This window comes from Phaethon lepturus, unplaced genomic scaffold, assembly GCF_000687285.1.
Source record: "Phaethon lepturus isolate BGI_N335 unplaced genomic scaffold, ASM68728v1 scaffold1863, whole genome shotgun sequence".
NCBI lineage: Eukaryota > Metazoa > Chordata > Aves > Phaethontiformes > Phaethontidae > Phaethon > Phaethon lepturus.
This window is the reverse complement of record NW_010531065.1, coordinates 168,250-180,356: the sequence shown is the minus strand read 5'-3', so window position 1 is coordinate 180,356 and position 12,107 is coordinate 168,250. Positions and strand designations below refer to the sequence as shown.

Sequence of the window (12,107 nt, the reverse complement as noted above, 5' to 3'; positions counted from 1 at the left end):
ACAGTAGCATAAAACCAAACAGCTCACAAATCAGTGCATCCTACTGTTTTTTAAATAACTAGTAGACTTCCGTGAAATTTGTTGCACACTCCTTTTTGTTCTTCCCATTTAGCCGCCATAGAGGCAGTTCATGATAATCTAAGAAAATTACCAATTATCCTTGTAAATTACAAATGTAAATAGTTAGACTGAATTAGTCTTTATACTTACTTGATATAATACGGCACTTTGTTTGGTGAGATTGCCCTCTCCCAAGGGCCTTGGACAGAAGCTGTTAACAACAAACAAACAAATAAATAAATAACTGCACACATACCTTCATACATACAAATATACCTAGAAGAGAGACATGGAAGTCAAGTTCAAAGCAAACAGGAAAAACAACATTAATCTCTCGAATTACAATTTTACGCATGGCCACGCTGATACAGGTCTGTTTGCTCAGTTTCCCATGAATTCAGGAAGGATTAACCTGCTGTTCTGAAATTTCTGTCCTAATCTGAGAGAAATTGAACTCATTCAGCTGCAAAGATAAATACAAAAAGTCCTTCCTTGGCTACTAAGCCTACAGGACAGATATGAAGCAGAGCAAGCAACCTGTCTTTCTGGCGTGTTCCTTTACAGAGTTCCACCTGCTAATGTGTTTGACTGTGTTTTCTTCAATTTCTTTCCTCGTGTGGTCAGCACTTTCCATCCATCTAGGAACAGAATTATGTGTCTGTTTACATTTTATATCGAGCAAAGTTACACTGAGATACCATCTGAATGTTGTGTTTATTCTCCTGTTGACTTGTTCTAAATGGAGAACAATTTTATTTTTATTTCTCCACATGACTAATTGTGTTTTATTGACTTCCAATAACAGCAAATAATGGACACAATGACAGTGTGATCATGAGAAATAGAGAAGAAATGGCATTCATCACTCTTGGCTACCACAGTGTTAAATGTCAACATCAACTTACAATGTCACTAAAATATTTTGTAACAAGGGATTATATAAAACTCATTATAGGCAAAACAATTGTAAATATTTTTTATTAGACGTTTCATTAAAGGCAGACATAACTTATAGTTTAGGCCATAATCAGAAAGCTAATTTTCTTAATAAGAGTTTGTTATCTATCAAAAACAGTAGGACCAAGAATTTTCTTTTTTAATATAGTGATTTCCTAATATGAAAAGTTCTCTAGCTGAAGAAAAAAACAACCAAACCAACCCTGTTTGCGTCACCCAGTGTAACCTTTCTTTTTAGTGACCCCTGCTGTTCACAAACGAAAATAATTGTTACCAAGACGCAACTAGTAATTAGCTGCTTGATCATTTGGCTCCAAATATTTTCTTTCCCTCTGTCATTCAAAATAGGTACTTTAAAAACGCCACTCCCAAGCTGCAGGTACTTTAACAAAGTCAACAAATCACAAGCCATACAAATAAAAATGAACAATATACACATTTGATATATTCTGTATCAGAATCGTTAACCAGATTCACAGACGTCAGTCTGCAGAATGAAATATAGTGCCCCTCTCTCGCCCACGTTCTGGAGCGCGTACACTTGAGTTGGAGGAAAGAGATGAAACGTGCTTATACAGATGTCTGCCTAGGGAAGTCTTGCTATTTTGGCAGGGTTGCATACCCACGAGTTGTGAAGGAGGGCTGGAAGGAGGCTAGGGACCCCACAGAGGGGAGAGAGATCAGACCGCAGCCGTGAAGGAAGATGGAGACATTTTTGATGGTCTGAAAAGGAGAAGGTAAAGCAACCGGGAACAGGGTGCAGGCTGGGGAGTGGGGCAGTGGGTTTCACATTCATTTTAGGCAATCCTGAGACACTAGGGAAAGGAAGGAATATGTTTGGAAAAAATTTGAATGTGATAATCCTGGGTTGTTTTTTTTTTTTGCTGGTGGCCAAGGAATTATGAGAAGCCTGCCTGTTGTCTTCAACCCCCGAATAACATCTGTAGCTAAGATGAGTATATTGCTTTCCTATTATTTACACAGTTTCACATTCTTTGAAAAAGGAAGGTGAAATTAAATTTCAAAGGTATGAACCATGAAGACAGGTAACTCTCAAAGCGTGCAAAAAACACAGCGTTTTAATTACAATGTTAGATTCCCATGGAAAAATAGCACTGCACTGTCATTGAAGTCTGTATCATGACCCACACGTACAGAACCACAGAACTGTGTGCATTTTCAAATACAAATACAGTTTCATTTTACGCTATCAATTGCTCAGTGATTTCTTTGGATGTTTTTATTCAGTAGTACTAACCTGTGTGCTAATATGTGGTCCATTAAATGTTTTTTAAATTCCTACTCAGTGGCGATGATAAAGTTTCTTACCCGTGGGAACTGGTACTATCTGAGGACTAATTTGAATAGGATTATGCTAAGTTACAATTTTTGAAAATAAAATGACCTTCAGTATTAACTAAAAATTGACCTTCTTACATATTTCTCTCCCAAGCAATCATTAATATTCCCAACAGGAATACCACAAGCTACAGCTCTTCCACTTTAAGATTTGTTTTTAATTAAACACCTAAAGGACAGAATGGATTGCTGCATATGTTTTGGAAGGTGTATTCTTTCTGTTGCTTCTGAATTAACCTGGGTAAGAGCTTTGCAGTCATAACTTCTTATATCAGAATCTTACATGCAATAGTGTTCTCTAGAACAGGAACAAATACTTCGCTTTCATGAGAACTAAGTGCTTTAGGAATAACAAACAATTCTGTGATGTTCTGTGTAACTGGATTTAGTGTTCCTTCAAGGAATTTCTGTGAAGCTCTCTATAATACACTTTTGCTTTCCTAGATGATTCAAGCCCTGCATAAATTTGAGTTGACAAAATACGTGGTACTTTTTACAGCTATGCTAAGGCAATAATAATTTCATTCTTGGCAGAAGCCCAGAAGATGAGAACAGCTGTTACATATCTCTGGTTACCAGTACACGTTTACTCTCCGTTACAAAGCTAGTGCAGGTAATGGAGATATGTATTTAATTCCTGGTTAGGCCAACTTTAGTAGCCCATCTCAACATTCTTACTGGCGAAGGCTGTTTTATATGACACTGTAGTATCCCTATGTGCTACAGCACTCAAGAAGCAGACATTTTCCTCTTTGCTAAGTGCAATTCAAAAGTGTTTTATTGCTCTAGCTTGCACAGCATAAGAACCCATTATCATACACCCAGCTACTTGCAATGCCATTGACCAAAATGAAATACTACAACAAAATATGGGGCATTTTAAGAGTGAATTTAAATTTCCCTATACTTTATTTGCATTGGTATACATTTTAATGGTTACCTAATTTGGGAGTTTTATTTCTTTCTTTCGGTGTGCTAACATCTGAGACTTGCTTTGCCTACTCAACTTAAGTGAAAACGGTTCTTGATGGTAAGCTGTATTTGTTTGCAGAATGCATAATGAAATGGTAGTATGCTGGCTCTCTGAACTTCAGCAATATTTTAATCTATGCAGGGATCTGAATGAAATATTAAATAAGACGATAGTATAATTTTATCTGTGTTGATATTACAAAATAATCTGATAAATATTTCACTTTAGTACTACAAACATAATGAAAAATACATGTATGATTACTAATAGTAAACTATTTCTCCTCCATCTATTCAAAGAGTAAATTTACTATGTCCACATTTAAAAGTTACTCTCAGTGCTCCTTATTTACACAGTCAGCACACACTTCTAGTCACTGTATAATGGCACGAGTGTACATTTTCAGTTCTAAATACAAAGAAAATCTTTTGACTTTTATTTATCTCTAGGGGTTAAAGTATTGGGAAAGTTTTAGGACAGAAACCACAAAGTAGCACCGCCTAATACCCATACACCACACACCGGTACATGTATCTTCTCAATTATATTTTTCTTAGAAATTTATTATATATGCATTTCAGCATCATCGTAGTTAAAGCTGAGCTCATTTATATGTTCGCAATCAAGACCTGCACTACCTGCTTGGTGGCCATAGCAGCTGTAACTCAGCAAGGTGCTTTATGATGTTCACATTTTAATAATGCTAATAACTCAGTGATTCAGCCTAGGAACCCTACCTGCATGACTTACATTGTTCTACCTGTCATTATCATCATTAGTATCTTCATGCAAATACAGAGCGAGGAATTTGTTTATTTATTCACACCAATTATTTTCACTGCAGCAAGGTATGGAGTTGGTGACTTCAGATAAAGGCAGGCAGGGAGGACGAACTGATGAGACAAACTTTGAATCTGGAAAGACTCTGGTTCCCCAAGAATCAGAAGTTCACATCTATGTAAGGTACCTTCACCTTTTAAAGAAGGTGCATTGAGTACCATTCCAGTCATTTTCAAATGAGACCACTGTAAATGAGAAACTGTTGCTCTTCACAGACTAAAGAGCTGATGTTTCTCTTCCTGAGAGAATATGCTAAAGTGATGTTTCCCCTCCGTAATCAGTTCATGCTATACTCCGGCAGGATGCGGTCTCCAATAGGTATGCCTGCACAACAGGGCCACAATAGAAGCGTCTACATAAGCTGAGAGTTCGTCGAGGTCCTTTGCAACAGACGTCAGTATGCATCTGTAAAATATGATTCCGCCTCCCCCCGATTCACAGAGAACTGATTTCTAAATGACGTGCATTTATTACTGTACTAGGTGAGACCGAAGAACAATCAGCTTCGCCTTGGGTAGCACTACGGTCTAATGTTGCACCATGTAGCTGAGAAATTCATGTCAGAAAACATCAACTATACGATTTAGAAGTTACAAGAAACATCAATCAAAACCTGTCTTTCCTGAGGGCTACACAGCATGGGGTCTATTCTGCTCCCAGCCCTAGCTCGCGGTCCTGCACGTGTGGATGGATTCGTGGGCATTTCGGAGGCAGAGCTCCTTCCCAGCTGGGATTCTGCTGTTCTTCAACCCAAGCGAGCACCCGCTAGTTCCCTGCAATGCTAGCGGTACTGGCTGTTGCTGTAACACACATGCAGATATTTACCGAATATGCCATTTTCAGAACACTTCTAGCCAGTTTGAAGAAGGGATTTTTAGTCATTTAGTCACACGGTTCAGCGTGTGGTCAGGGCCAGTTACAATGATGGCCGTTTTACCGGAGTTATAGAAGAGGCCTTTCCGTCCTGCGTTTGCTGCTGGAATCTTCACGGCCAACTTAAGATTTCTCAACTGCAGCGTAGGGTCAACATGATATGATATGACCTTGTGCTGGTTTTGGCTGGGGCGGAGTTAATTTTCGCCATAGTAGTTTGGATGAGACTGTGTTTTGGATTTGTGCTGGAAACAGCGACGACACACTGGTGTTCTAGTCGCTGCTGAGCAGGGCTTACACAGAGCCAAGGCCTTGTCTGCTCCTCACACCACCCCAGCGGCGAGCAGGCTGGGGCTGCACAAGGAGTTGGGAGGAAACACGGCCAGGACAGCTGCCCCCAGCGGACCAAGGGATATTCCATGCCATATGACATCATGCTCAGTGTATGAACTAAGGGGGAGGCTGGCCGAGGGGCAGCTGGTCAGGGCCTGGTTGGTCATCAGTCGGTGGTGGGCAATAGTTTGGGGTTTTTCTTTCATTTGCACCACTTGTATTTCTTGGTGTTTATTTCTCTCTCTCTCTGTTATTCTCCTTTTCTTTACAGTTTATTATTATTTTATTCAATTTTATTTCAATTATTAAACTGTTCTTATGTAACCCACGAGTTTTCTCACTTTTACCCGTCCAGTTCTCTTCACCCCCATCCTGCGAGAAGTGGGCAAGTGCTTGTGTGGTGTTTAGTTGCCAGCTGGGATTAAACCACAGCAGACCTAAATAATGCACATCTTTAATAATGAACAGGGTTTCCAGAAGTTTCCAAATGTCACTTGTAACGTTAATAAAATCCATCTAACGCTCATTTTCTTAAATGTCACCCTACTGTAAAATGGCAAAAGTACAAGCAGCTACTTGTTTAATAAGGAAACGCGGCATGAAATGCAGCAGAGTGGTACAGGCTGTATTGATCCACACATCCCAAGTTACAGATACTTCATATTGATAACTTCTGTTGCACTCTTAAGCTTTTAAAAATAAAATATGGCCTCCTTTGATGAGCCAGATAAAATGACCTAATCAAATTGGTGGTGATTTTTATGCAAATGGAATTAGATAAAGAGAAAAATTAATCTCTGGTAAATATTCCATGTCTTACATAGCAAAACATGACGGAAAAATTCTAATATATGTATATACATTATGCTATTTATGATATGCCTATTATACCACAGTCCTGGAGTTTGAGGACAAAGGAGTGTCCTGAACTGAAGACAATGTACATTTCATGGCAACGCGGGTGCATGGTTAAATGCATCAGAGTTAAACTTGTCAGTGTAAAAAAAATGAAGTAGTTTGCATGGCTTCACAGATCCAACATTACTCAAAAAAGATTATAAAACATTGGGGGGAAGATTCTGTCTTAGTGACATACTAATTCAGACAGCAGACAAAAGTATAGTAGGGAATAACCCATCATTTGAGTCTTATACTCAAAGAGTTAAAACCCCCCCATTTGATCACCTGCAAATTATTTAGCATTGCAGCATACAGAAATTAATTAGGCTACTATAAAAAAAAAAAGACAGCCATTTTCCTGACCACTCCCTCTGAGAAAAACCCTCTGCTTTAAAATAAATATTGTGCAGCATTTTTAAACTGATGACAAGTGAAAACTATGAAAACAAGAGACAGAGATTTAAAATTAATTTTTTTTAACTACCTTTCTAAGGTATTTTTTATTGGAAGACTTTTTTCACAGACAAAAGATATTAATTACAAGGAAAAAACACTTGTTTCCAGGTGAAGAGAGGGGGAGAACATAATTGTTTGAAAATTAACTTTATCATTTTGTTCAAGAATTTGTATACCGATGTATTATAGTGGAAAGGGTCACTTAGCACAAAGTGCAGGAAAGAGGAAAACATAGGTATAAAGCTGCAATTCCATAAATCCTATCTCATTGTGAATGAAATATATTAAGTTTTATGGAGAGATTTTCTGTGGTTTTCCTGAGAAGAAAATATGATGGAAAAATTAAAGCCCACAAGAGAAGGACTGGTGATCATATGACCTGATGACATACTTTCGCTGTAAAATTAATTCTACTAATTTTATTCCAAAAGTAAAACCAAAGAGATTCTCTCAAAATATGCCTATGTTATATTTCTCTTTAAGAACTTCTGCAGTCAGGCAAAGGCTAGCACCACCAAAAGTTGTAGGTATGGTCATGATATTCTAAACAAGAAAGAAATGGACTGAAGACATTTTCCCCTAACTCCAAGCCTGATTTACCCATCACAGAAGTCTTGAGGTTGAACTGCTGCCCAGTGCTGCTACAAATTCACTGTGATAATAATAATAGCAAGACCTGTGAAATGAACTTTTTTTCTTGGTACTTTAATAGTTTCCCGTTTTCCTTCTTCAGAAGCACATGCAGTCATTTTGCATTTACATGAAAGTAGAAAAAAAAATGTTTTCTAGCAATCAGGCTCCTCTAGCTATTATGAACATCTTTAAATGCAATAATAAAATCCCTTTGCTTCCAGAGGGTTCTCAGAGTTAGGATGATTCTTTTGTGAAGACTTATCCTCTATCTTTATATTACTACCTGGTAATATTTTCTATTCAAAATATTCAATGTGATACCTGAAAATATTAAATCATATATCCGAAAGACATGGATGAATAGACGTGGTCTTCAATGTCTGCATGTCAAAAGTGGTATCTAGAAGATAATACAACAGGAAGTATGCAGTGAGAAATGAGAGAGAAGGATATAGCTGTTAACACTGGAAAATAATCTATCAGATGGATGAGTAAAGTGTCTTAAGAGTCCTAGAGCCCTGTCATTTTCAGAGTCAGGTGTCTTAATTAGCGTGGCTTGCCCTTTTAAAGAGTCTGCCTGTGCAGGAAAAAGCTTCACTAATCTTTGTTTTGCATAATAGTCTAAGTACTCGCCCAGAAGGTGGGAGATGTGAGTACTTGACTACTCTCCCAGCTTGAAAGAATTCCAAACCACATCTCCAATTTCTCAGGGGAGTGGCCTAAATAACTGAAAGAAAACACGAAAGCATAGAAGGAAGAAAAACCTCCAAACAGATATGAACCCTAACAGCTCTAAGCTTATCCAGAGAAGGAGAGACCTAGGCTACATAGCCTAGTCCTGTGATCATATTTTATATTTTTAAGCAACAATTGTCTGACATAAAATGCAGCAGATGCGCTCTGATCTGTTTGCTCCAGCGTTCGTAACCTTTCCTTTTTTCTGAATGAAAGCTGCTCCGGTTGCCTCATTTCATGTTGAGGTCAATGCTGATCCTGCTTGGATGTCCAAAACTTAAAGGCATCGTTAGGTGTCTCCAGCTAAACTATAGTTCCTAGCACACATTTAGGCATACAGATTTAAAAGTTTGGTACTGATGTATCCAGGTAGCAGAAGCTTGTAGGCTAGGAAATACAAATCATAAAATGTTAGCTAGATGTAAACCAGTCTTTTAGACTTGCAAACCGAAGTGTCCTTTCTCCTACTGGTATTCCCAGGTTCTTCTCCTTGACGAAGGTCTGTGTTTTCTGAGCTTGGGAATCACAAGCAGTACCTGGGATCTCCCAGTTGCACTCATAAGTAATTGCCAGTTATATCTGAGCGCTACTTCATACAGTCACTTCATTGACATGCTATAGATACTAACAGATGGTTCATACTGGAGCTGGACAGTAAATTACAAGGTTTGTTTATGCTTTTAAGAGATGTAATACCTTCTATTTTTCAGCAATCACAAGTAATGCACGTGGATGAGCTATCACATTAAAAATAAGATTGATGGGAGGCTACCTAGGACAGCAAATGACATTAAAAACAATCTGACATCAATCCTACCTCATTTATTGCATCTCAAAAAAAAGGGAGTAACTGTTGTGACAAATATAGGTCGGTCCTCCAAAATGAGCCAGTGTATCCCACTCTTTGTAAAAGGAAGCATCACAGATAAAGATGAAAGAGAAGTGGAAAAAGTTAAATTATTCCGGAGGAGTCACTGAAAACTCTGGAGCTGCCATTATGTTTGAAATTTGCAGGTCCTATTTTTTACACTTCAGTTACCGTATATATTTTCCAAATTAAGCAGCATCATCCATGAAAAGATCACAGATCTTTTTTAATTACTTTGCTAAATATTTACCAGTTTCTCTTTAGTAGAAAAGAGTTGTGGGGTCTTTTTTTTTTTTTTGCTATTTTTTTCACACCCTGATTTAGATCATTCTGATTAAACAGCAAAACCTTCAAACCCAACAAACTCACTCCGTGGATTCACGATATAACGTCTTGCATTTATCACCTATATCTTAATGACTATTGCTGTGAATGCTGGGAGCCTCTGTCCTTGGCCAGGAATAAACTGAGGAGGAGCTGGGACTCTGTGGAGACTGGCAGAGTGAAATGAGCTTGGGGAAGCATGAAGGACGAGTCACGAAGATCAAGGGCTGAGATGAGAGAGCCCAGGAAAAAAATGCAGGAGGCCTGGAGAGAGGCAAGTTCATGTGCTAGCAGAAAAGTAATGACCAGTTTTGGTGAGAGTCCTTTACACTTGAGAGCAGCCCAAAGCCTTGGTACAGAAACACAAGCCTATACTCCTTTGTCATTACTTTAACTCACAACCAAGAGGTGTTGGAATTATCCTGTGTCACAGTATAGATAAACACTGTCACCTGGTCATTTAGAAGAAGAAATAGTGGAAAGAGAAGGTTGAACTGCATGAAAGGACAATGGAGAAAAATTGTCCCTAAATTAAAAGTGATACAAAGGAGGAGACTCCTCCCCACACTTTTTCACTCCTTATCTCTCTAGCTTACACCTTCCTTCCCGTCTCTCTCAGAAATAGCTATAAGACTAGCTCTTAGAACAGGCTACAAGTGCTTCGAAACAGAGACTATCACCTGATTCCTTGCTTGCACAAGGCATGACAGATATGAGGTCCCTGCATCGCTCCCCCATTACTTTTGTGCTACGTTTTCAACAGCCCCATGCAGCTTCAGTTCCAACCAAGCAGAAACAGACAGATCACGCTGTAATTTCTACATAAAAATAACAAACACATAAAAACCATTACTGCAGATTTGCAGCTGATATTTGTTTCTTCCAGATTGGAGAGAAACCTAATTCAGTCACTGATTTAATATGAGCGGGACTACAGTACCACCCCTTTTGCAGAACTACTTAAAGCTAGATCAACTCTAAAAGGACAATTTTTCAGATAAGTACACAAATGCATCTGGGAGCTGAAGATCATCACTCACACCTTAGGGTGAGCAAGAATGCTTAGAGGGAAAGTTGATGCTGAGTTTAAGAGGGTGAACTGATTATTACTGGCATATAAATTAGGTATAGAATAGCTAATAAATTACTTATTTTCCTTAGTTATTACAGTTTGCATTGATCTTACGTGTATCTCGGCTCCCTAGCTAAAAACACTTCGTGAGTCGAGCTTAAAATCAAACCAGAGAGCAGAATTACTACGATTCATCTTTTCCACTGTTGTTGCCACAGCTAGAGTTATCCAACCTGGACTGTTTGCCATGCACTGAGAAATCATTTACAAGCCATTAAATTCACCTTCATTTGACCTACTCAATTCTCTTTGGCAACCCTGATGTTTGACTTCATCCCCAAAAGTACAGATACAGAAACAAGAAGAGCGCTAGATGGCAAAGACTCAGGCATTCTCTCTCCTACAGCACTACTGCTCCAACAGATGTGCTTCCATCAGCGCAGGGGTGCAGCAGAGGTAATACATGAAAAGCGTGTAAGAGCATGATATTTTCCTCAGGTGTAGTAATAGTACATGATACTAAGGAACTTGATGCTTTTGGAATTAGATGCTTATGAAAAATGGGACTGATTGATAGGTGCACTGGCAGTTTTCAGTGACTGAGCACTTATACTTGGGAAGTATTCTGTAGATATTTTCAACGCTGCAAATACCTAACTTTTGCATGCACATGTAAGAATATGTTTTTGTGTGTGTATTTGCACACACATCTAAGAAAGTGAACAGGTAAATACATATGTCAATTTTTTACTCAGTGACTTGGCTATTTCCAAAGTCAACATGTTTTCACCTGGCTCCTTTTCCTAAAGTGATCGTCAAGTGATGAGAAGCGTCCAGAATGATTTCCACTCTTTGCTGGCTCTGGTTAGTGCACAGAAGAATAATGTATTTTCTCAGTATCTCACTAATGGTGGGTGGGCAAAAAGAAGTGAGTATCATAACACTGAACAACTTTTAGATTGACCTAGTTTATCAGTAATAAGGCAAAACAGGTCTAGGACATAACTGTCACACATGGTGCCTGCCTGGACTCGGGGCTGGCACAGAACAATGACATGCTGTTCAGTGTGATGACGTAGTTCAGGTCACTCCAGTCTCTTCCATATTGCGATACAGGCTTACCTAATTTACCCTTCACATGCATTCTTTCACTGGGAATACACTGTGCGTCATAAGAAAAACAGGCATCTGTTTCCATATGGTGTTCATGTCATATACCTGTAACTCTCATAATGTTCAGTCTTGACAAGTCTGGTTTGCAGTTATATATATTGCGCTGACCAATTATTCCCAGCGATTAAGAGTTAATTAAAAGAGATTTTGAAAAAGTAGTAGAAATTACAAGAACAGGGCTTAGTTTGTCAGAGAGTCATAGTCTGATAAAACAAAAAGCAGGGTTCAATCATTGTGAGCCTCCATTGTGCTTATATGGCACAACGTTGGCTCTGGTTTTGAATTTGCAGTTCACCCCACTGAGAATTTTCAGTCTCCCGTTGAGATCTTCAGTGTAAAAATGGTTAACCAATTAAAATTACAATGCAGTTTCAGCTGAATAAAAGTTTGTCTTTTACCCCACTGTGAATGTTGCTGTGCAATAATAGTAACATCTTTCTGATGTCTGGATTGCTTGTCCCTCTGCATGCAGGAGACCATTATCCTGTGACTGTGTTCTGTTCTGCTGATATAATCTCTTAAATAAAGTTTTACTGTTTACTTTCCTTAAT

At 38.5% G+C, this 12,107-nt stretch overlaps 1 protein-coding gene across 1 annotated transcript in view; it reads right to left on the bottom strand.

Moving 5' to 3' along the window:
* Positions 1 to 210: 210 nt before the first annotated feature.
* LOC104618746 (dystrophin-like) overlaps positions 211 to 12,107 on the bottom strand; it is a gene marked incomplete at both ends in the record, with an annotated part of 177,047 nt that continues 165,150 nt past the window's right edge. The window contains one exon of the mRNA XM_010284423.1: positions 211 to 271. Within this exon, the coding sequence (XP_010282725.1) occupies positions 211 to 271 (61 nt within the window). The remainder of the gene's footprint in view (positions 272 to 12,107) is intronic.